Source organism: Saccopteryx bilineata, chromosome X (assembly GCF_036850765.1).
Source record: "Saccopteryx bilineata isolate mSacBil1 chromosome X, mSacBil1_pri_phased_curated, whole genome shotgun sequence".
Taxonomy (NCBI): domain Eukaryota; kingdom Metazoa; phylum Chordata; class Mammalia; order Chiroptera; family Emballonuridae; genus Saccopteryx; species Saccopteryx bilineata.
Genome location: NC_089502.1, coordinates 42,386,804 through 42,413,335, shown reverse-complemented (window position 1 = coordinate 42,413,335; position 26,532 = coordinate 42,386,804). Strand labels below are relative to the sequence as shown.

Sequence of the window (26,532 nt, the reverse complement as noted above, 5' to 3'; positions counted from 1 at the left end):
ATGATGAAAGAGAAGGTTGGTGCTGTCACCATGTTCCCTGTTTGGCTATGTTTTTGAGGGTTTTGTTGACTTGTTTTTGCTATCTTCCTTTAACTGTATAAGCTCTTACACTTATTTGAGTGTTATAAAGGTGCAAATAAAAAGCTAGAAGTCAGAAGATCTGAATTCCACAGTGTGACCATAAATTCTGGAACCATTAATATTTTTACAGATTAGCCCCCCTGAATACTCTTGATGCAAGTTTATCCAGTGAAAATCAGAGATGCAGATCATCTGGGGTAACACATCCCATATGCATAGACAAGGGTTGGTGGAAATGCTGCATCAGTGTATTGTGTTCATTGTAATTTGCATAACAATTTGAACTGAGCATTACTAATAGGGGACACTACATTGACAATATTATATAATATGTTTTAATGTAATACCTATAAATCACTTTTTATATATATTCACCTATATTTTTAGGCTTTATGGCTTCCCTGTATTCTTGATATTGGATAATTTATATCTTTACTATGGAAATAACAATTGGACAATTTGGTCCCCGGAGTGATAGAGAAGAAACACGTGGATAAAAATGAGCTATAGCAATTTACACACATCTGCTAACATATCATACAACCAAACTGGCTTTTGTAGATACTCCAGATGAAACTTGAGGAAACCTTGGCATTAAGTCAATTAAGGAAACATCTTCCTGGTCCCTCAGAGACTGACCAATTTAGTTTTGCCTATTATTAGTTAGCAAAGCTCCTTCCAGCTGGTCCTCATCATTTTGCTTGTTCCACGAGGTCCTAGAAGGAAATTCTAAGCAACTTCTTTCTCAAGAAAACATACACACTTCAGAGAACAGCTCCTGTGACTATTTGTCTTTCAACAACAAAAGAAGCAACTTACTCTCACTCCTTTCTCAGGAAAGCACTTACAGCCCCCACTGCAGTCTTGGCCTCTGCATGGCTTTCCATAGGATTTCTTCTCTCCCTATTAAAAATAAATAAATAAATAAATAAATAAATAAATAAATAAATACAAGTAAAAATAAAGGAAGTTAGTAAATCATGTGAATCAAGAAGCAATGTTGCCTTGGGGAAGTTAAACCTTAGTCACACTTCTAACCAAGTAAATTTAGAGTGTCTTTAATCATCTCATTTGATGGTGTCATGAGTCACATTAAGTAAAAGTCATCTCAAGCTTGCACCCTTTTAGGTCAGGTTTATACCTCACTAAACAGCCAGTTGAGTAGCCAGTTTATGGCTCAGATATCCCCTCATTGGTATAAATTCTAGACACAAAATATAAAAGAATTTATTTACATGGGGCTCAAAAGAGACCATTGACAAACCTCTGTGCCCAACTGGACTTATGTATTTGCACTTACTGAGAATGCAATAGCTGTAGGAGAGAACATGAGAAAAATACAAGTGCTAAAAATGTAATGACAGATGAAAATGAGCAGCCTGTATTCTGCTCTAAGAATTGTTCTCAGGCTCCACTTTCAACAAACTCTTAAACCTTACAGTGACACCCTATGCCCTGTTTGTCAGATCCAAACTCTTCACATGGTATTGTACAATATCTCTGAAATGCTCCAATTTCCTTTTTTCTTTTGTGCTTTATGATGATGATGACTATTATTACTAACAGAATATCTACAAAACCCCCACATGATCTCACATGTGCTGACTCCCTCCAACTTTATCTCTTCACTCTCCCCCTGGCTTTCTCTGCTTCAGTCACACTGGTATACATTCTACTCTTTAAAAACTTAAGCCTGTTTCTGCCTCAGGGCCTTAGTATTAGCTGCTACTTCTGCTTAGAGTGTGATTCCTTCAGATATTTTGTGTTTGTTTGTTTGTTTCTTTTTCTTTTTTTTATTATTGCTGGCCTCTTTTCACCATACAGGTATCAGTTCAATCCTGACCACTCAACCTAAGGTAGCCCCCAGTTACTTCCAATCACATCACTGTGTTATCTTTCCAATGGTGGGATTCAGTAATTTAGCACTGGTTCAGCAGAACCGATACCTAACTTTTTGTTGAGGTCGGCGAACCAGTTGTTGTTGGGGTTTTTTTCTTTTTTCTATGTATAATTTTTAAAATTAATTTAAATGGGGTGACATTGATAAATCAGGGTACATATGTTCAGAGAAAACATCTCTATGTTATTTTGACATTTGATTATGCTGCATTCCCATCACCCAAAGTCCAATTATCTTCCATCACCTTCTAACTGGTTTTCTTTGTGCCCCTACCCTCCCCCGATCTCCTCCCTCGCCAACTCCCCACTCCATAACACCCACACTCTTGTCCATGTCTCTGAGTCTCATTTTTATGTCCCACCTCTGTATGGAATCATACAATTCTTAGTTTTTTTTTCTGATTTACTTATTTCACTCAGTATAATGTTATCAAGGTCCATGTATGTTGTTGTAAATGGACATTGTAAATGATCCAATGTCATCATTTCTTATGGCTGAGTAGTATTCCATAGTATATATGTACCAAAGCTTTTTTTTTTCCTTTTTTGTATTTTTCTTAAGTTGGAAATGGGGAGGCAGTCAGACAGACTCCTGCATGCGCTCGACCAGGATCCATACAGCATGCCCACCAGGTCGGCGATGCTCTGCCCATCTGGGGAATTGCTCTGTTGTAACCAGAGCCATTCTAGTGCTTGAGGCAGAGGCCATAGAGCCATCCTCAGCGCCTGGGCCAACTTTGCTCCAATGGAGCCTTGGCTGCGGGAGGGAAAGAGAGAAACAAAGAGGAAGGAGAGGGGGAGGGGTGGAGAAGCAGATGGGCGCTTCTCAAGTGTGCCCTGGCCGGGAATTGAACCCGGGACTCCTGCACGCCAGGCCAACGCTCTACCACTGAGCCAACCGGCAAGGGCTGTACCAAAGTTTTTTAATCCACTCGTTCACTGACGGACAATTGAGCTGTTTCCAGATCTTCACTGTTGTGAACAATGCTGCCATGCCATAAACATGAGGGTGCATTTCTTCTTTTCAAACAGTGCTTTGGTGTTCTTGGGGTATATTCCCAAAAGTGGTATAGCTGAGTCAAAAGGCAGTTCGATTTTTAATTTCTTGAGAAATCTCCATACTGTTTTCCACAGTGGCTGCACCAGTCTGCATTCCCACCAGCAGTGCAGGAAGGTTCCCTTTTCTCCACATCCTTGCCAACACTTATTCTGTGTTGTTTTGTTGATGAGCGCCATTTTGACTGGTGTGAGGTGATATCTCATTGTGGTTTTAATTTGCATTTCTCTAGTGATTAATGATGTTGAACAATTTTTCATATGCCTATTGGCCATTTGTATGTCCTCTTTGGAGAAGTGTCTATTCGCCCATTTTTTTATTGGATTGTTTGTCTTTCTGGTATTGAGTTTTACAAGTTCTTTATAAATTTTGGTTATTAATCCCTTATCAGATGTATTGTCCAATATATTCTCCCATTGTGTAGTTTGTCTTTTTATTCTGTTTTTATTGTCTTTAGCTGTGCAGAAGCATTTTAGTTTGATATAGTCCCATTTGTTTATCCTGTCTTTTATTTCACTTGCCCATGGAGATAAATTCAGCAAATATATTGCTGCGAGAGATGTCAGAGAGCTTACTGCCTATGTTTTCTTCTAAGATGCTTATGGTTTCACAGCTTACATTTAAGTCTTTTATCCATTTTGAGTTCATTTTTGTGAATGGTGTAAGTTGGTGGTCTAGTTTCATTTTTTTGCTGGTAGCTGTCCAATTTTCCCAACATAATTTTTTGAAGAGGCTGTCTTTACTCCATTGTATGCTCTAACAAATATCAGTTGTCCATAGAGCTGTGGGTTTATTTCTGGGTTCTCTGTTCTGTTCCATTTATCTATATGCCTGTTCTTATGCCAGTACCAGGCTGTTTTGAGTACAATGGCCTTGTAGCATAACTTGATATCTGGAAGTGTGATACCTCCCACTTTATTCTTCCTTTTCAAGACTGCTGAGGCTATTCGTGTTCTCTTCTGGTTCCATAAAAAGTTTTAGAATATGTGTTCTATATCTTTGAAGTAAGTCATTGGTATTTTAATCAGTATTGCATTGAATTTATAAATTGCTCTGGGTAATATAGACATTTTAATGATGTTTATTCTTCCTAACCATGAACATGGTATATGCTTCCACTTGTTTGTATCTTCCCTCATTTCTTTTATCAATGTTTTATAATTTTCCGAGTACAAGTCTTTAATCTCCATGGTACAATTTATTCCTAGGTAATTTATTTTTTTGCTTTTAATGGTAAAATGGATTGCTTCATTAATTTCTCTTTCTGACAGTTAATTGTTAGTGTATAAAAATGCCTCTGATTTCTGAGTATTAATTTTATATCCAGCCACCTTGCTAAATTCATTTATCAGGTCTAGTAGTTTTTTGACTGAGACTTCAGGGTTTTCTATATACAATATCATATCATCTGCAAATAATAATAGTTTTATTTCTTCTTTTCCAATTTGGAAGCTTTTTATTTCTTTTTCTTGTTTGATTGCTGTAGCTAGGACTGGACGACTATGTTGAATAAGAGTGGTGAAAGGGGGCACCCCTGCCTTGTTCCTGATCTTAAGGGGGTTGCTTTTAATTTTTGCCCATTGAGTATTATGTTAGCTGTGAGTTTGTCATAGATGGCCTTTATCATGTTGAGGTATGCTCCCTGTATTCCCACTGTGCTGAGAGTTTTGATCATGAATGGGTGCTGGATTTTATCAAATGCTTTTTCTGCATCTATTGAAATTATCCTGTGGTTTTTCTCCTTCCTTTTGTTTATGTGATGAATCACATTGATTGATTTGGGATTATTGTACCAGCCTTGCCTCCCAAGAATAAATCCCACTTGATCATGGTGTATGATTTTTTTCATATATTGCTGGATCCGGTTTGCTAATATTTTGTTGAGGATTTTAGCATCTAAATTCATCAGGGATATTGGCCTATAATTTTCTTTCTTTGTGTTGTCTTTGCCTGGTTTTTGAATCAGAATTATACTCGTCTCATAAAAGGAGCTTGGAAGTCTTCCTTCCTCTTGAATTTTTTGAAATAGCTTGAGAAGGATAGGAGTTAGTTCTTCTTTGAATATTTGGTAGAATTCACTTGTGAAGCCATCAGGCCCAGGACTTTTCTTTGTTGGGAGTTTTTTTATAACTATTTCAATCTCATTTGGTGTAATTGGTCTGTTTAGGTTTTCTGATTCTTCCAGATTAATTTTTGGAAAATTATATGTTTCAAGGAAATTGTCCATTTCATCTAGGTTGTCTAGTTTTTTGGCGTACAGTTCTTCATAGTATTTTCTTACAATATTTTGTATTTCTGTTGTGTCAGTTGTTATTTCTCCACTCTCATTTCTAATTTTATTTATTTGAGTCTTCTTTCCTTTTTCTTGGTGAGTCTGGTTAAAGGTTCATTGATCTTGTTTACCTTTTCAAAGAACCAACTCCTGCTTTCATTGCTCCTCTGTATTGTTTCTTTAGCTTCTATGTCATTTATTTCTGCTCTAATCTTTATTATTTCCTTCCTTCTACTAGCTCTGGGCTTTACTTGCTGTTCTTTTTTTAGTTCTTTTAGATGCAGGGTCAAGTTGTTTATTTGAGCTTTTTCTAGCTTCTTGAGGTATGCCTGTAATGCTATAAGCTTCCCTCTCAGGACTGCTTTGGCTGTGTCCCATAAATTTTGAGTTGATATATACTCATTATCATTTGTTTCTAGGAATTTTTTAATTTCTTTTTTTGATCTCATTGTTAACCCATTCATTATTTAATAACATACTATTTAGTTTTCAAGTGTTTGAGTATTTTTCAGTTTTTCTGTTGTGGTTGATTTCTAGTTTCATGCCATTGTGATCAGAGAAAGTGCTCGATATGATTTCAATCTTTTTAAATTTGTTGAGGCTGCTTTTGTGCCCTAAGATGTGGTCTATCCTAGAGAATGTACCATGAGCACTTGAAAAGAATGTATATTTTGCTGCTTTAGGGTGAAAGGTTCTAAAGATATCTATTATATCGAGTTGATCTAGTATGTCCTTTAAGTCTGCTGTTTCTTAGTTAATTTTCTTTCTTGAGGATCTATCTACTGATGTTAGTGGGGTATTGAAATCCCCTACTATTATAGTATTGCTGTTGATCTCACCCTTTAAATCCATCAAAGTCTGTTTTATATATTTAGGTGCTCCTATATTAGGTGCGTAGATATTTATAACCGTTTTATCTTCCTGTTGCATTGCTCCCTTTATCATTATGTAGTGACCTTCTTTTTCTCTAACTATAGTCTTTGTTTTAAAGTCCATTTTATCTGATATAAGTATTGCTACCCCAGCTTTTTTTTTCATTTCCATTTGCGTGAAATATTTTTTTCCATCCTTTTATCTTCAGTCTATGTGCATCTTTTGTTTTAAGGTGTCTTGTAGACAGCATATTTATGGGTCCTGTTTTCTTATCCATGCAGCTATGTTATGTCTTTTGATCGAATCATATAATCCATTTACATTTAAGGTTATTATTGATATGTAATTGTTTATTGTCATTTTATTCTTTAAAACTGTATTCCTCTTTTGCTATATTCTTTTTCTCCTTTGATCTGTTTACAACAGGCTCCTTAGTATTTCTTGGAGCCTTGGTTTGGTTGTAGTGAATTCCTTAGGTTGTCTTTTTTTTTTTTTTTTTTTTGGTCTGGGAAGCTTTTTATTTCTCCTTCAATTTTAAACAATAGCCTTGCTGGATAAAGTAGTCTTGGTTGTAGGCTCTTGGTCTGCATTACTTTGAATATTTTTTGCCATTCTCTTCTGGCCTCAAGTGTTTCTGTTGAGAAGTCGGAAGTCATCTTTATGGGGGCTCCTTTGCAGGTGATAGTCTTTTTTTCTCTAGCAGCTTTTAATACTTTCTCTTTATCACTTAGCTTTGGTATTTTAATTATGATGTGTCTTGGTGTTGATTTCTTTGGGTTTCTCTTTAATGGAGTTCTCTGTGCTTCTTAAATTTGTGAGATGTTTTCCTGCATTAATTTAGGGACGTTTGCAGCTATGATATGTTTGAACAAAGTCTCTATCCCTTGTTCTTTCTCTTCTTCTTCAGGAACCCCTATGATGCGGATGTTATTTCTCTTCATGTTGTCAAAGAGCTCTGTTAGAGTTTCCTCAGACTTTTTGAGTCTCTTTTCTTTCTTCTGCTTTGCTTCTGTGCCTTTGTTTATCTTGTCCTCTAACTTGCTGATTCGATTCTCAACTTCATCCATCCTGCTTTTAATTCTTTCCATTGTGTTCTTCATGTCTGATATTGTATTTGCCATTTCTGACTGATTCTTTTTTATCATTTCAATGTCCTTTTTATATCTGCTATCTCTTTAGGTGTTCGTAATGACTACGTATTGTTGTTCTAATATCTTTGAGCATCCTAACAATTGTTATTTTAAACTCTGCATCTGGTAATTTGGTTATATGTGACTCATTCATGTCTTTTCTGGGGATTTCTCTTGATTCTTTTGTGTTGCATTTCTCTGATTTCTATATTGTCTGTGTAAAAGAAGGTTTTGGCCACTGGAGTTGACTGAGTATGTCCTCTATGTTCCCTCGATGTGGTCTCTCTGCAGGCCCACCACCCCCTCTGCTGTTGTTGCCTAGGGCATTCAGGTATGGGCATTGTCGGTGCCTGCCCACTGGGGCTGTTGCTGTGATTTCTGCCTCTCCTTCACAGGAGTGGCTGTGATCACATGCTCGGGTATACAAGCCTCGGTGGACTTGGCCTTTGTCCCGCCCCCGCGGGTGGCGTTATGCTCAGCCCTGAGGTCAGGGGTGAGCACCTTTGCTCAGCTGTGGGTCTCCGCCTGATTCCAGGCTTTCGCCTCCTTGCAGGAGGAGCCCACTCGTGGGACGGATGCAAGCCTTGGCTGCACAGGCTGGGTGGGACTGCATGCCCAGGCTCAGTATCGAAACTCCACCTGTTATGGGCTTTTGGCTCCACTCCTGTGGGAGGAGCTGGCTCCCAAGTCAGGCTACAAGCCTAGGTTCTGTGGGCTGGGCAAAGTTGTGCTCCTGCGCCCTTGCTCAAGGGCAGGTCTCTGCCCCTTCCAGGGCTCCTGCCCTTCCTTCACAGACTGGATTGCAGACAGCCTGCAGCTGGGCTTGACCACTTTTGCACGTCCCTTCCTCCTGAGCCAGGCAAGACTGAGCTCACACCTGAGACCCAGTGGTGGTCAGCTGGCTTCCACCCTTGCCGACAGAACCGCACTTCTGCGTCCCACTATCGCCCACCCTTGGGCGAGCCCTCAGCTGTGTAGGTGGGGCGCTACAGCTCAGACCCTAACACTCACTACTCCAGTCCCAGAAGCTCCCTCCTTCTAAGTGACTCTGCTCTGAGTGCCACGAGAGAGCTCGTTTGGCGGCTATCCTGCTTCCCTTTTCTGGTATTGCTGTTTCCAGGGGAAATATTCACTTCAGATTTGGGGAGTGACTCGTCCCAGGGGTTAGGGTGGCTCTCTCTCAAAATGTTTCTCCCTATGCCTCCTAGATTACACTCTCATCCTGACACTTTGGTCCTCTCCTCTCTCCCTGACCCCTGGAGCCCCAGGTGAGTGGTTGTGAGAGAGGTTTTCTGCGTGGTCCCTTTAAGAAGAATCCTGGGTCTGCAAAATCAATCTCTTTCTCACAAACAGTATCCTGACTTGTTTCCAGCTAAATACTGTCCATACACCTCTTCTAGGCTCTGGGGCTGCTGGCTGGGGCTTTGTTCTTGGGACTCAGGACCCTCCCCTCTCTGCTAAACTCACTTCCCGCCACGCAAGTCTCTCCAGGCTGCTGTTTCCTCCAGGGAGCTGGGCAGCCCTCTCTGTATTTCTGCTTTTCCTACCAGTCTCATTGTGCCTTCTTCAGTGTTCCTTGGTTGAAGAGTCCTCTTAGTTTAGTCCAAAGTTGGTTTTTCCAGATGATGGTTCTTAAAATTAGTTTGTAATCCACTTTGGTTCTGGGAGGTGGAAGTTGGTATGTCCGCCTACTCCATCGCCATCTTCTATCTATGTATAATTTCACACACAATAACTGGGCCCTGCTCAAAAGTCAGTCAAATCAGTTGTTAAAATGGCACTTGTCATCAGTGTTCTGTCTAAGGTGGGCACCTGGGCAGCTGCTCAGTGTGGAAATCACAAATTTACATTCCTTACTCTTTTTTAATGTTCATCTGCATAACAGTATATTCTAAGTTCCTGTAGTAATGTTCATTCTGTCCATAGGTGAAAAAAAATTAATGGAACTATGCTTGTAATATTTATTTATTCATTTTATAAAACTCATTATACCTTTAATGAAATACTACATTTTCATTTCCTCTCATTTGTTAGTTCAGTAAAAAAACTTACACTTAAAGAGAAAAAAATGCCAAACAACTAAGAAGTGACAAGATGTCATTGGAAATATCTTAAATAACAGTTTTATTGTTTTTTGTCAGGTATTATTTAAAATTTTTCATTAATTTTTAAAAACTCTTTCTTACAACATAATCTAGTTTTGTGTACCTCTTTTATTGTTCTTATTTGAGTATATGTTAAATGCATGAAATAATAAACTCCCTTTAGGTATATCTTTTTTTATACTTAAAACTGTCATTAGAGCAGAGAACTGGCTGTTAAATTGTTTGAATCCCACCAACGTATGTTTCCCACATTAAACATTGTTTCCCTCACTATAATGTAAGCTCTGTGTTAGCAGTAACCTTATCTGGGTTGTCCAGTATTGCATCCCCAATGTGTTAAACAGTAGATGGCACATAAGGAATCTTTGATAACCACCTGAATGGAGGTAGAATTTGAACCCAGGTCTGACTAACTCCAAAGTTTTTACCTTAAAATTGATGCCTTAGTCTTCTCTAAATCTTTTGTCTACCAGATCCTTAATGTGAAAACTCAAAAATGAGGAAATTGCCATTGTGAACCTAGCCACCTTGGGAAAAATGCAAAACATAAATTCTAACTATTATCTGTAATTAGAACTTTATCTCTGGGATAGATTTAGTATCATCTAACTTTTTGTTTGTTTAATGTTGGCATTTTTTTTGCAAAAAAGAAACACATATTTATAAGTCAGCCTCACAATCATTCTTGCCTTTTTGTACTGTGAGCTTTTTCTTAATTCCCAGGGAGCACTGAGAATTTCTCAAATGGTCTCTTATCTCCCAGACATTCCCACACACTTTATCACTACAACACCTCTGTAATAAGGCAGTGATAGCAGAGCTATGACAAAATATTGCTATTTTAGATTCCAAACACCTTCCAGATATGTTTTATCTCTCTTATATGCCTTTGACATGGTAAGTGCTATTGTACACTTTGCAGTTTGCCCTTCATTTTATGGTACATATGACAGGCAAGTTTTCATATGGGTACAATCAAGAGGTACTGTGAGAGGAAGAACTTAGGAGTTGGTATAAAAGAGAAAACAGCCTGACCAGGCAATGGAGCAGTGAACAGAGTATCAGACTGGGATGTGGAGGACCCAGGTTCAAAACCCTGAGGTCACCAGCTTGAGTGTGAGCTCACCAGCTTGAGCACAGTATCACTGGCTTGAGCATGGGATCATAGACATGACCTCATGGTAGCTGACTTGAGCTCAAAGGACACTGACTTGAAGCCCAAGGTCACTGGCTTGAGCGAGGGGTCACTCAGTCTGCTGCAGCCCCTTGGTCAAGGCACATATGAGAAAGCAGTCAATGAACAACTAAGGTGCTGCAACGAAGAACTGATGTTTCTCATCTCTCTCCCTCCCTGTCTGCCCCTGTCTGTCTCTCTCTCTCTCTCTGTCTCTTTCTCTGTAACTATCACACACAAAAAATAAATAACAATAAGAAGAGAGAACAGAGAGACAGAGTAACATTGAATTTAACCTTCACTGTGTGGTCATTTTGTCTAATGTTGAGTACTATATTTCTTTAGATAATGGAAACTTTGTATCTGCTTTTTCAAATATTTCTGTACTTTCCAAATGGTCTTCAATGAGAAAACCAATATGTTACTAAATAATAAAAATCTTCCCCTTCAAATGGATAAGACTCAATAGGTTTTGCCAAAGTTGAAGTGGTATCTGTTTGGAGTGATGGCCTACTTCCAAACAATGACTTTCGGATGTCCTGTTAAGGCTATCTATCATGAACCAGAAGTTTCCAGGTATTAGTATGGAGTGAGGAGGCCTGAGGTAAGGGAGCTTAATAAGGCAGGGGGGGGGGAAATCCCAATAACAGGAGCTGAACAAAAATATAAGGAGCCGAAGCTATGGTTTCTTGGGAACTTGGCAGAACAAGGAGGCAAAAACATGCAGCTAACAGACAGGAAGCCATCACTGTCCTCTGTCACTGAGGAAAGTAACCAGAGAAACCTCACTGGTCACAAGCAATTTCCTGTAATGCCAGCTCTGGCAGTTCCCCAAGGAGTCTTCAATTACAGTCAGGGGCGGGGGAAGCATAAAAGAGGTGCCTTCCAGGGAACATGACAAGACTAGGCCCTGAGGAAGTCTCTGCTCTAACCTGGTTTGATGGGGGTCACTCCAAACTCTGCTTTACCCAGGCCACGCCACTGGTGTCATTCCCATGCTGGAATGCTCTCCCTCTTAAGCCTCTCAAAATCCATCTGCTTCTTATACCCACAAAACATTAGAACTGGCAAGGCCCTGAGAGATTATCTAATGCAGTGGTTCTTAATTCTATCAGACCAGCACACCATTTTTATTATAAGCATTTATTATTATTTCTGGCTATCTTGCAAAGAAATTTGTAAGAATGTTATAACAAAGATGTAAGTAATAATTTAAAATACACACATTATGTCATAATTGTATTGCAAAAAAAAGAGAAAACTCCAAAAGTCATTTATAATGGAACAGACATATTTTAATATGTAAATGCTTAGTCATAGCTATATTAGAAGATATAATAAAATTGTCAGAGGCTAGCAGCTTGACAGGAAATGATGATAATTGTGACAGCCTGCTGAGGCAAAATGACACTGGAAAATTGCATTGGTGACTCAGATACTATAACTGGAGTTGCTTTGATGGTGGCAATGTTCTGAAATGCTGAATAACTCATAGCCAAAGTTCTGAAAAGTAGTTCAATCATTCCTTTATTTACACGATAGTTTTAATCAGTAATATTAAAACCGTGAAAAATGCATTTCAATATGTAAAATGTGGTTATGTTCTAAGCTCAGATGATTATAAAGTTTTCACCTCTATGAATGGTCAGAGGTGTTCTAAGTGTAGAGCAGGATGCGGCACAATACTTTGTAGTGTACAGAACACTTCATTCCTGGCCTCTACCTAAGAGCCTCACTCAACCATTTCGACAGGCAAAAATTCCCTCACAATTTCCAAAATACCCCATGGAGGTAGGATACATATGCTGAGAACTACTAGTCTAATCTAAATCACCCATTCTACAGATAAGAACACTGAGGGAAATGACTTTGAATCAGATCATACTGCTAGCTAGTGTACCCTAACACTTCTAACCCTAATACCATATTCTGTCTACTATTCCATACCTCTCCAGGGAAAGCTCAAGTTTTATTTCTTCTATTATCACTCCAACTCAGTTAAAAGACACAGTACACACTATATGTCCCACTCATTGAGAAAGTGTCATATGTTCCTGCAGAATAGTCCTTGCAATGTTCTCTAGGTTGCATTGTTGAGAGTCTTGTTTTCTCAACCAAACAATAATGTCTATAAGGGCAAAGTCAACCTATTTTACCTCTTTGTATATCCCCAAGATGTTTGAGGCAACCTATATTCTAAGCATTACCAGAGACAATGTACCTTAGTAAAGCATATAAGCTCTGGAGTTAGTCTGTACAGGCTTAAATCCCAGCTCTAGGGTGATCTTAGGCAAAAAAATTAATATCTTTGATACCCAATTTTCAATTTGTAAAATGGGTATGGCAACAGTATTTACTGTATAAGGGTTGATTGGAGGATTTTATTAAATGACACATGCAAAGCATTCTGGCTGGTTCATAGTAAGCATTCATTGTCAACTTTTATTATTACATTAATATTAGGTATGCCACAATTCTCAGCATCTCTGTTACACTCTAGTCTCTCTGGAGTTGATGATGAAGTTGGTATGAAATGAGATGGCCATGCCAGTTTGTCTGTGGCTGATGTCCACTGTGCTTGGTTAGGATAATATTTGGATTCGTTAGTGTCTGTATATAACTGATTGTTAAATAAAGTCACCAGTATTAAACATATCTTTCCTTTTGCTGATATTGTTTCTTTTATATTAAATGCCTTTCCTACCCCCTTTTTCCATTTACCACAAATCTAACTTCATTCTTCAACATCCAGCTCAAATACCATATTCTCTGTGAAGACACCACCACCCCAATATTCCCTCTCAGCAATCTTAGGCAGAAGTTCTTACTCCCTCCTCTTTGTTAATAATGCTTTGCCATATTTGACTCAATCAATTTGGTTCTGCCATCAGAATTGGAACAGGACTTTGTTTTATTTTCTCTGTAGCCCTGGCACAAGCATGTACAGTACTTAGTAACAGACAATGAAATAATTTCTCTCAGAACAACTGATTACAAACATTAGACCAGTTTCACTTGAGATTCCCCTCCTCCCTTTAGTTTCCTGAAATAGTTACATCATATTATCCCTTCTACAAATTGGTATGCTTTTCCAGGTATCGCCAGTACTTCCTGGCATTAGCACTAGCAGGGATGACAATAACACAAATGGAAACCCAGAAACAGAGAGATGGGCTATAAGAGCAGCTTAGCTGAAGTGACTGAATGGTTGGCAAAGGTAAGCTATTTTTGTGAGCAATTCTCTAGAATCTTGGGTGACAAAAAGCATTTTATTTTGACTATTCACTCAGCAAATATTAAGAACCCACCAGCTGCTAGGCACTGTGCTAGACATACGGGATAGAGGTTGTATCATAGAGCCACAAGTGAAAACAAATCTTTGCTCTCATGGTATTTACAATCCAGAGGGAAAGACACAGTAAACAACAACAAAAATTGCATCTATATTTATTAAATCATGTGTTAGGGCAGAAAATATAGCAGTGTAAGAGGGATATTATTTTATATAAGGTAGTCAGAGAATGCTTTGCTCATAAGGTGGCTTCTGAGCAGAGAACAGTGTTTCTCAAAGCAATGGTCCTTGGGCCAGCATCATTAGCCCTGGAAATGTGTTAGAAATGCAAATCATTGCTCTTCCTACTCAATCATGAACTTTAGAATGGGGCCTACAAATCTGTGTCTTAATAAGCCCTTTGGGTGATTCTGATGCATGATAAAGGCTGAGAACCTTTGTGAGGGGGCAAGCTCTGCAGTAATCTGGGGAAAGAGTCCCAGGCAAAGGCAAAGAAAAGAGTAAGAGCAAAGGCAGTAAAATGAGAAAACATGCTTGATGTTTTGGCTGAGGAGCAAAGAAGCTGGAGCGCTGGGATAGACTGAGTAAGGGGATTAGGGTTGATGATGAGGTCAGAGATATAGCCGGGGCCAGGTCATGTAAGATTTTATAGACCACTGTAAGAAATCTGAATCGGGAAAAACATTGAACTCTTTTGAACACAGGAATGACATTCACTGATTTGCGTTTTAAGATGAATCACTCTAGGTGCCATGTGAACTGCCGTGGGGCAAGGGCGGAAGCAGGAAAGCCATGTAGGTGGCCGTCATGGGAATTCAGCAAAAGAAGGATGGTGACTTAAACTAGAGAGGCAGTTGTAGAGACCGGCAGAAGTGGGAGGATTCTGAATATGTTTGAAAGGTAGAGCTGCTAGAATTTGCTGATAGATTGGATATGGGTTGACTGAAGGGAAGAAGTCAAGGATGACTTCAAGGTTTCTGTACTGAGCATCTATAAAGATGACACTGTCATTTATTCAGATAGAGAAAACTGTTGGAGGAGCTGGATTTAGGGACATCAGGGATTCTGGTTTTAATATGTCTATCTAAATAAATAAAAGTGAAGTGGTTACCAGGGGGAGGGGATGGGGGAAGGGTGTAAAGAGGGACAAATATATATAAGGTGATGCAAAACGAGTTGACTTTGGTGATGGGTATATAACATAATCAGCAGTTGAAATGCTACATAAATGTTTACTTGAAACCTATTTACTCTTATTGATCAATATCACCCTGTTAAATTTAATTTTCTAAAAAAAAGTCTATCTAAATGGAGAAAATGAGCAGATAACTGGCTATGCTAGTCTGGAGTTCATGGGAGATTGCTAGCTTGGAGATGTACATGTGGTGCTTCACTTAGTATACATTCAAATATGTTATAGGAAAAAACACCCAAATCTCAATTATTGAATACATCTTAAGGTTTATTTCTTGTTCATGTCACAAATTAGTGAATACAGAGTACTGTCCATAGTGGCCTATTTCACTTAGCATAATGCCCTCTAGGTTCATTCAAGCTGCCTTAAAAAATAAGATTTCCTTCTCTTTTTATGACTGCATAGTAATCCATTATGTAAGTGGATCACACCTTTTTTAATACACTCATCTACTGATGGGCACTTGGGCTATTTCCAGATCTCAACTATTGTAAATAACACTGAAATGAACATACAAGTGAATATATTCTTCCAATTAGTGTTTTGGGTTTCTTAAAATATATTCTAAAGTGGGATTATAGGTCAAAAGACAGTTCCATTTTCAGTTTTTTGAGGAAACTCCATACTGTTTTCTACAGTGGTTGCACCAATCTGTATTCCCAACAGCAGTGCACGAGGGTCCCCTTTTCTCTACACCAGCGGTTCTCAACCTGTGGGTCATGACCCCGGTGGGGGTCGAACGACCAAAACACAGGGGTCGCCTAAAGCCATGGGAAAATACATATTTATTATACAATACATTTTTAAATAAAGTATGTATTTCCGATGGCTTTAGGCGACCCCTGTGTTTTGGTCGTTCGACCCCCGCCGGGGTCGCGACCCACAGGTTGAGAACCGCTGCTCTACACCTCACCAACATATGTTGTTTATTGATTTATTGATGATAGTCATTCTGACAGGTGTAAGGTGATACCTCATTGTGGTTTTAATTTGCAATTCTCTGATGAGTAATGATGATAACTTTTTTTTTCATATGTCTATTGGCCACCAGTATTTCCTTTTGGAGAAGTTCCTATTCAGGTTATTTGCCCATTTTTTAAAATTGAATTGTTTGTCTTCCTGGTGTTGAGCTGTATATGTTGTTTATGTATTATAGAAATTAATCCCTCTTTAATTGGTAAATATGTGCTCCCATTAAGTAGGCTGTCTTTTCAGTTTGTTGATTTTTTTTCTATGAAAATGCTTTTCAGTTTGATGTAGTCTCGTTTGTTATATTTTTTCTTTTGTTTCCCTTGTCCAAGGAGATATATCTGCAAAAATATTACTACAAGAAATGTCTGAGATTTTACTGTCTATGCTTTCCTCTAGAATTTTCATGGTTTCGAGTCTTACATTTAAGTCTATTATCCATTCTGAGTTTACTCTTTTGTATGGTGTTAGTTAGTGGTCTAGTTTCATTTATTTATTTATTTATTTGCATGTACCTGTCCAATTTTCCCAATACCATTTATTGAAGAAACTGTCTTTACTCCATTGTATGACCTTTCCACCTTCTTCAAATATTAACTGACCACAGAGGTGTGGGTTTGTTTATGGGCTCTTTGTTTTGTTCCACTGATCTATATGTCTCTTCTTATGCCAGTACCAGGCTGTTTTGATTACAATAGTCTTATAGTAGAATTTGTTATCAGGTTGGGTGATATCTCTGACTTTGTTCTTCTTTCCCAAGATAGCTGAGGCTACTCAATTTTTTTTTGTTCCATATAAATTTTTATAATATTTTTTCTAGACCTGTGAAATATACCACTGGGATTTTAATAAGAATTATGTTGATGATATAGATTGCTTTGGGCAGTATGGATATTTAAATAATGTTAATTCTTGCAATCCATGAACACAATATATGCTTCCACTTCTTAGTATCTTCTTCAATTTTATTTTCCAATATCTTATGATTTTCCAAGTACAGGCTTTTTACCACCTTAGTTAAATTTATTCCTAGGAACTTTATTTTTGTTGTTGTTGTTGCAGTAGTAAATGGGATTGTTTTCTCAATTTATCTTTCTGATAGTTTATTGTTAGGTATAAGAATGCTGCTGATTTCCAAATATTAATTTGTATCCTACTACTTTGCTAAATTTATTTATTAGATTGAATAGTTTTTTGGTGGAGTCTTTAGGATTTTCTATGTGTAATATCATGCTATCTGCAAATAATGGCAGTTTCACTTCTTTTGCAATTTGCATACCTTTTATTTCTTCTTCTTGTCTGATTGTTGCGACTAGGACTTCAGAATTATGTTGAATAAGACTGTGGATATGGAAGAAGACATCCCTATCTTGTTCCTGATCTTAATGGAAATGCTTTTAGTTTTTGCCCATTGAGTATGACGTTGGCAGTGAGTTTGTCATATATGGCCTTTATTATGTTAAGGTATCATCCCTCTATTCTCACTTTACTCAGAGCTTTTATCACATAGTAAATGGGTGCCAGATTTTATCAAATGCCTTCTCTGCATTTATTCATGTGATCGTGTGATTTTTATTCTTCATTTTGTTTATGTGGGGTAAAACGTTAATTGATTTGTGCATAGTGTACCAACCTTGCATCCTTGGAATAAATCCCACTTGATCATGGTGAATGATCTTTGAATGTATTGTTAGGTCCAGTTTGCTAATATATTGCTAAAATTTTCGCATTTATGTTCATTAAAGATATTGGCCTATAGTTTTCTTTCTTTGTAGTGTCCTTACCTGGTTTTGGAGTGAGGATAATATTTGTCTCATAAAATGAGTTTAGAAGTTTTCCTCTTGAAATTTTTGGAGTAGCTTGAGAAGGATAGCTGTTAGTTCTTCCTTAAATGTTTGCTAAAATTCACCTGTGAAACTATCTGGTTCAGGAATTTTGTTTGCTGGGAGTTATTTGATAACTTTGTAAGTTTCCCTGTTGTAATCAGTGTGTTTAAGTTTTCTGATTCTTCTATATTGATCTTTGGAAGATTGTATGTTTCAAGGAATTTATCCATTTTGCCTAGGCTGTCCAATTTTTTGGCATATAGATCTTCATAGTATTTTCTTACAATCCTTGGTATTTATTTGGTATCACTTGTTATTTCTCCACTTTCATTTCTAAATTTATTTATTTGGGTCCTCTCTATTTTTTCTTGATGGGTCTGGTTAAACATTCATCAAACTTGTTTATCTTTTCAAAGAACCAGCTCTTAATTTCATTGATCTTTTGTATTTTTTTAGCCTCTATGTCATTTCTTTCTTTTGTTTTTTTTATTGTGACAGAGATAGGGAGAGAGACAGAGAGAGGGACCCATAGAGACAGACAGTCAGGAAGAGAGAGAGATGAGAAGCACTAATTCTTCATTGTGGCACCTTAGCTGTTCACTGATTGCTTTCTCATATGTGCTTTGACCAGAGGTCTACAGCAGAGTGACCCCTTGCTCAAGCCAATGACCCTGGGTTCAAGCCAGTGACCTTGGGCTTCAAGTAAGTGACCTTTGAGCTCAAGTCATGGGATCATGTCTATGATACTATGCTAAAGCCAGTGACCCCACACTCAAGCTGGTAAACCTACTGTCAAGCCATATGAGCCCACACTCAAGCTGGTGACCTTGGGATTTTGAGCCTGGGTTCTCTGTATTTCAGTCTGACATTCTATCCACTGCATCACTCCGAATCAGGCCCTATGTAATTTATTTCTGCTCTGAACTTTATTATTTTCTTTCTTCTACTTCCTCTGGGCTTTATTTGTTGTCCTTTTTCTAGTTCTTTTAGGTGCAAGATTTAGTTGCTTATTTGAGCTTTTTTTTTTTTTTTTTTTTTTTTTTGCTTCTTAAGGTATGCCTATAATGCTATAAGCTTCCTTTTCAGGACTGCTTTTGCTATGTCTTATAGATTTTGGGTTGGAGCATGTTCATTTTCATTTGTTTTAAGAAAATTTTTTATTTTTTTGCTTGATATCACTGTTAACCCATTCATTATTTAATAACATGCTATTTAGCCTCCAAATATTTGAATGTTTTTTAGTTTTTCTGTTGTAGTTGATTTCTAGTTTCATGACATTGTGATAAGAGAAGATGCTTAATATATTTTCAATCTTCTTAAATTTGCTGAGATTTGTTTTGTGTCCTAACGTGAGATCTATTCTAGAAATTGCAGCATGGGTATGTAAGAAGAATGTGTATTCTGCTGCTTTGGGATGAAATGTTTTGAAGATGTCAATTAAATCCAGTTGATGTAGTGTCATTTAAAGCCGTTGTCTCTTTGTTAATTTTCTGGCTGCAGGATCTATCCATTGATGTTAATGGGGTATTAAAATCCCCTACTATTATAGTATTGCTTCTGATCTCACCCTTTATGTCTGTCAAAATCTCCTTTACATATTTAAGTGCTCCTATATTAGGTGCATAAATATTTATGATGGTTATATCCTCCTTTTGGATTGCTCCTTTCATCATTATGTAATGATCTTCTTTGTTCCTTACTATAGCTTTTGTTTGAAAGGCTATTTTGTCAGATACAAGTATTGCTACCCCAGCTTTTTTCTTTGTCACCATTTGCATGAAATACTTTTGTCCATCCCTTCACTTTTTGTCTATGTGTATGTTTTGTTTTGAGGTGGGTTTCTTGTAGACAACATATATACAGGTCCATTTTCCTATCCATGTAGCTACTTTATGTCTTTTGATTGGTGCCTTTTGTTTATATTTAAGGTTGCTATTGATTTGTAGTTCTTTATTGCCATTTCATTCTTTAAACCTATCTTCTTTCTCTTGATTTCTATTTTTTTTCTTTTTTTGGGAGCAGGTCCTTTAACATTTCCTGTAGTACTGGTTTGGTTGTAATGAATTCCTTGAGTCTTTTTTTTTTGTCTGGGAAGCTTTTTATTTCTCCTTCAATTTTAAATGATAGCCTTGCTGAATAAAGTAGTCTTGGTTGTAGGTTCTTGTTTTGCATCACGTTGAATATTTCATGCCAATCTCTTCTGGCATAAAATGTTTGTGATGAGAAGTCAGATCCCATCCTTATGGTGCTCCTCTGTAGGTAATTTACTACTTTTCTCTTGCAGCTTTTTGTATTCTTTCTTTGTCTCTTAACTTTGGCATTTTAATTATGATGTGTCTTGGAGTAGAGCTCCTTGGGTTCCTCTTTAACTGGACTCTCTAAGCTTCTTGAACTTGTGTGACTTTTTCTTTCATCAATTTAGGGAAATTTGCAGCCATGATTTCTTCAAACAGGTTCTCTATTCTTTTTCCATTCTCTTCTGCTTTAGAAACGCTTATGATACGGATGTTGTTTTTCTTCATGTTGTTGCAGAGGTCTCTTAGAGTTTCCTCAGTTTTTTTTTTTTTGAGCCTCTTTTCTTTTTCCTGATCTGCTTCTGTGTTTTCATTTATCTTTTCCTCTAAATCACTGATTCGATCCTCTGTTTCATTCAGCATGCTGTTGATTCCTTCTAGTGCAGTCTTCATTTTTGATATTGTCTTTGTCATTTCTGACTGGATCTTTTTTATTTTATTTCAATATCCATTTTGATGTTTGCTATCTCTTCTTTAAGTTCTAATTGTGACCATCCATTGTTGCTCTATGATCCCTGAGCATCCTATAATCATTATTTTAAACTCTGCTTCTGGTAGTTTGGTTACTTCTATTTCACTTAGTTCTTTTTTTTTTAATAGAAAACCCGAAACTCCAGTTATTTTTTATAATTTATTTATTCATTTATTGTTTACATAGATTCTAGTGTCTCCCAAAAAGCATCCCCCTCCCCATATTCCCCTCAACATCTGCCTTACCTCCCTCCCAACAGTTCCCTCCCCCTTTTTCAGGTTTTTTTTTTTTTTTAATAAATTTTTATTAATGGTAATGGGATGACATTAATAAATCAGGGTACATATATTCAAAGAAAACATGTCTAGGTTATTTTGTCATCAAATTATGTTGCAAACCCCTCGCCCAAAGTCAGATTGTCCTCCGTCACCCTCTATCTAGTTCTCTGTGCCCCTCCCCCTCCCCCTAACTCTCCCTCCCTCCCTCCCATGTCCTCCCTCCCCCCCCACCCTTGGTAACCACCACACTCTTGTCCATGTCTCTTAGTCTCATTTTTATGTTCCACCAATGTATGGAATCATGTAGTTCTTGTTTTTTCTGATTTGCTTATTTCACTCCTTATAATGTTATCAAGATCCCACCATTTTGCTGTAAATGATCTGATGTCATCATTTCTTATGGCTGAGTAGTATTCCATAGTGTATATGTGCCACATCTTCTTTATCCAGTCTTCTATTGAAGGGCTTTTTGGTTGTTTCCATGTCTTGGCCACTGTGAACAGTGCTGCAATGAACATGGGGCTACATGTGTCTTCACGTATCAATGTTTCTGAGGTTTTGGGGTATATACCCAGTAGAGGGATTGCTGGGTCATAAGGTAGTTCTATTTGCAGTTTTTTGAGGAACCACCATACTTTCCTCCATAATGGTTGTACTACTTTACAGTCCCTCCAACAGTGAATGAGGGTTCCTTTTTCTCCACAGCCTCTCCAACATTTGCTATTACCCGTCTTGTTGATAATAGCTAATCTAACAGGGGTGAGGTGGTATCTCATTGTAGTTTTGATTTGCATTTCTCTAATAACTAATGAAGCTGAGCATCTTTTCATATATCTGTTGGCCATTTGTATCTCTTCCTGGGAGAAGTGTCTGTTCATGTCCTCTTCCCATTTTTTTATTGGATTGCTTGTTTGTTTGTTGTTGAGTTTTATGAGTTCTTTGTAAATTTTGGATATTAGGCCCTTATCTGAGCTGTCGTTTGAAAATATCAGTTCCCATATAGTTGGCTGTCTGTTTATTTTGATATCAGTTTCTCTTGCTGAGCAAAAACTTTTAATTCTGATGTAGTCCCATTCATTTATCTTTGCCTTCACTTCTCTTGCCATTGGAGTCAAGTTCATAAAATGTTCTTTAAAACCCAGGTCCATGATTTTAGTACCTATGTCTTCTTCTATGTACTTTATTGTTTCAGGTCTTATATTTAGGTCTTTGATCCATTTTGAATTAATTTTAGTACACAGGGACAGGCTGTAGTCGAGTTTCATTCTTTTGCATGTGGCTTTCCAGTTTTCCCAACACCATTTGTTGAAGAGGCTTTCTTTTCTCCATTGTGTGTTGTTGGCCCCTTTATCAAAGATTATTTGACCATATATATGTGGTTTTATTTCTGGGCTTTCTATTCTGTTCCATTGGTCTGAGTGTCTATTTTTCTGCCAATACCATGCTGTTTTAATTATCGTGGCCCTATAATATAGTTTAAAGTCAGGTATTGTAATGCCCCCAGCTTCATTCTTTTTCCTTAGGATTGTTTTGGCTATTCGGGGTTTTTTATAGTTCCATATAAATCTGATGATTTTTTGTTCCATTTCTTTAAAAAATCTCATAGGGATTTTGATGGGAATTGCATTAAATTTGTATATTGCTTTGGGTAATATGGCCATTTTGATTATATTTATTCTTCCTATCCAAGAACAAGGAATATTTTTCCATCTCATTGTATCTTTTTCGATTTCCCTTAACAATGCTTTGTAATTTTCATTATATAGGTCCTTTACGTTCTTTGTTATGTTTATTCCTAGGTATTTTATTTTTTTTGTTGCAATCGTGAAGGGGATTATTTTTTTGAGTTCGTTTTCTAATATTTCATTGTTGGCATATAGAAAGGCTATGGACTTTTGTATGTTAATTTTGTATCCTGCGACCTTACTGTATTGGTTTATTGTTTCTAATAATCTTTTTGTGGAGTCCTTCGGGTTTTCGATGTATAGGATCATATCATCAGCAAAAAGTGATAGTTTTACTTCTTCTTTTCCGATATGGATGCCTTTTATTTCTTTGTCTTGTCTGATTGCTCTGGCCAGAACTTCTAGCACCACGTTGAATAAGAGTGGAGAGAGTGGACAACCCTGTCTTGTTCCTGATTTAAGGTAGAAAGTCCTCAGTTTTATGCCGTTTAATAAGATGTTGGCTGATGGTTTATCATATATGGCCTTTATCATGTTGAGATATTTTCCTTCTATACCCATTTTGTTGAGAGTCTTAAACATAAAATTGTGTTGTATTTTATCAAAAGCCTTTTCTGCATCTATTGATAAGATCATGTGGTTTTTGTTCTTTGTTTTGTTGATATGGTGTATTACGTTAACCGTTTTGCGTATGTTGAACCATCCTTGAGATTCTGGGATGAATCCCACTTGATCATGATGTATTATTTTTTTAATATGTTGTTGTATTCGGTTTGCCAGTATTTTGTTTAGTATTTTAGCATCTGTATTCATTAGAGATATTGGTCTGTAGTTTTCTTTCTTTGTGCCATCCTTGCCAGGTTTTGGTATGAGGGTTATGTTGGCCTCATAAAATGTGTTTGGAAGTATTGCTTCTTCTTCAATTTTTTGGAAGACTTTGAGTAGAATAGGAACCAAGTCTTCTTTGAATGTTTGATAGAATTCACTAGTATAACCGTCTGGGCCTGGACTTTTATTTTTGGGGAGATTTTTAATAGTTTTTTCTATTTCCTCCCTGCTGATTGGTCTGTTTAGGCTTTCTGCTTCTTCATGACTCAGTCTAGGAAGGTTGTATTGTTCTAGGAATTTATCCATTTCTTCTAGGTTGTTGTATTTGGTGGCATATAATTTTTCATAGTATTCTACAATAATTCTTTGTATTTCTATGATGTCTGTGGTGATCTCTCCTCTTTCATTTTGGATTTTATTTATTTGAGTCCTGTGCCTTTTTTCCTTGGTGAGTCTTGCCAAGGGTTTGTCAATTTTGTTGATCTTTTCAAAGAACCAGCTCCTTGTTTTATTGATTTTTTCTATAGTTTTTCTGTTCTCTATTTCATTTATTTCTGCTCTGATTTTTATTATCTCCTTTCTTCGGCTGGTTTTGGGTTGTCTTTGTTCTTCTTTATCTAGTTCCTTAAGGTGTGAAGTTAAGTGGTTTACTTCGGCTCTCTCTTGTTTGTTCATATAGGCCTGAAGTGATATGAACTTTCCTCTTATTACTGCTTTTGCTGCATCCCAGAGATTCTGATATGTCGTATTTTCATTTTCATTTGTCTGTATATATCTTTTGATTTCTGCGCTTATTTCTTCTTTGACCCATTCATTTTTTAGAAGTATGTTGTTTAGTTTCCACATTTTTGTGGGTTTTTCCCCCTCTTTTTTGCAGTTGAATTCTAGTTTCAGGGCTTTATGATCAGAAAATATGCTTGGAACAATTTCAATTTTTCTAAATTTGCTGATATTGTCTTTGTGGCCCAACATATGGTCAATTCTTGAGAATGTTCCATGTACACTAGAGAAAAATGTATACTCTGTCGCTTTGGGATGAAGTGTCCTGTAGATGTCTATCATATCCAGGTGTTCTAGTATTTCGTTTAAGGCCACTATATCTTTATTGATTCTCTGTTTGGATGACTGATCGAGAGCCGTCAGCGGTGTATTGAGGTCTCCAAGTATGATTGTATTTTTGTTAGTTTTTGTTTTAAGGTCAATAAGTAGCTGTCTTATATATTTTGGTGCTCCTTGGTTTGGTGCATATATATTAAGGATTGTTATGTCTTCTTGATTCAACTTCCCCTTAATCATTATGAAATGACCATTTTTGTCTCTGAGTACTTTTTCTGTCTTGTAGTCAGCATTATTAGATATGAGTATTGCTACACCTGCTTTTTTTTGGGTGTTGTTTGCTTGGAGTATTGTTTTCCAGCCTTTCACTTTGAATTTGTTTTTATCCTTGTTGCTTAGATGTGTTTCTTGTAGGCAGCATATAGTTGGATTTTCTTTTTTAATCCATTCTGCTACTCTGTGTCTTTTTATTGGTAAGTTTAATCCATTTACATTTAGTGTAATTATTGACACTTGTGGGTTCCCTACTGCCATTTTATAAATTGCTTTCTGTTAGTTTTGTATCTAGTTTGATTCTTCTCTTTTGTTTTTCTATCATTTGTTTTTGTTTGTTTGTGTTCCATACTTCTTTCCTCTGTTGCTACCTTTTTTAAGTCAAGTGTTTTTGTGGTGGTTTTTTCAAGGGTGGTTACCATTAAGTAATGAAAAGGGTACCTACCATATTCATTGTAGTACCCTATCTTATAAGTATTTCTGCACTTCATCATCCTTTGCTACTGTTAATCTCCATCCTCTCCCCCCTTTTTTTCCTTTGTTGTCACAGTTTAAGTTTGGTTTTATTGTGTTCTTGGTGGAGCTGTTACTTGTGGTGTTGTTTTCTTTTGTTCTTTGAATCTGGTTGGAAAACCCCCCTTAGTATTTCCTGGAGTGGGGGCTTTCTGTTGATAAATTCTCTCATCTTTTCTGTATTTGTGAATGTTTTTATATCTCCTTCATACTTGAAGGATAGCTTTGATGGGTATAGTATTCTTGGCTGAAAGTTCCTCTCTTTCAGGGCTTTAAATATTGGGGTCTACTCTCTTCTAGCTTGTAGAGTTTCTGCTGAGAAATCTGATGATAATCTAATAGGCCTTCCTTTATATGTTGTACACTTCTTTTCCCTGGCTGCCTTGAGAATTTTTTCTTTGTCATTGATTTGTGTCATCTTTATTATGATGTGCCTTGGAGTGGGTTTGTTGGGGTTAAGAAAACTTGGTGTTCTGTTTGCTTCTTGAATTTGAGGCTTTAGTTCCTTCCACAGGCTTGGGAAGTTCTCGTCTATTATTTGTTTGAGTATATTCTCCATTCCATTTTCTTTCTCTTCTCCCTCTGATATACCTATTATTCTTATGTTATTCTTTCTGATGGAGTCAGACAATTCCTGTAGGGCTTTCTCGTTTTTTATTATTTTTGAGTCTCTTTCTTCTTCTCTCTGTTGTGCCTCAAGTTGTTTGTCTTCTATTTCACTAATCCTATCTTCAATCTGGGCTGTTCTGTTAGCTAAGCTTGTTACCTCATTTTTCAGCTCGTGAATTGAGTTTTTCATTTCTGTTTGATTTGTTTTTATAGTTTCAATTTCCTTGGTAATATATTCTTTGTGTTCATTGAGTTGTTTTCTGATCTCCCTATATTGCCTTTCTGTGTTTTCTTGTATATCTCTGAGTATTTTTAAGATTTCTAGTTTAAATTCTCTGTCATTTAGCTCCAAGGCTTCCAATATGTTAAGTCTTTTCTCCATAGATTTTTCCACATCTATTTGTGTTACCTCTCTTTCTTTTGTATCCATAATATTCGATTTCCTCTTTCTTATCGGCATCTGAGGGTGGTCTTATTGATAGCACGCGGGCGCACTCCCTGGCGGCTTGAATGAGCGTCGCTGCGGTAGCTTCCTCCACACCCTCGTCTCTCAGATTCAAGTGATAACAGTCCTTTTGCTTTCAGTTTGTGTGGAACTCCGGAATGCTCCGAGGATAAATTTTTCTGTTTCTAGTTGATAAATTTGTTGTG

The 26,532-nt window shown here is 37.2% G+C and overlaps 1 protein-coding gene across 1 annotated transcript in view; it reads right to left on the bottom strand.

Moving 5' to 3' along the window:
- The window catches only part of COL4A6 (collagen type IV alpha 6 chain), a 413,946-nt gene that overhangs the window by 194,440 nt on the left and 192,974 nt on the right, over positions 1–26,532 (bottom strand). Inside the window, exon 3 of the mRNA XM_066249666.1 lies at positions 901–984. Coding sequence (XP_066105763.1) covers positions 901–984 — 84 coding nt within the window. The remainder of the gene's footprint in view (positions 1–900; positions 985–26,532) is intronic.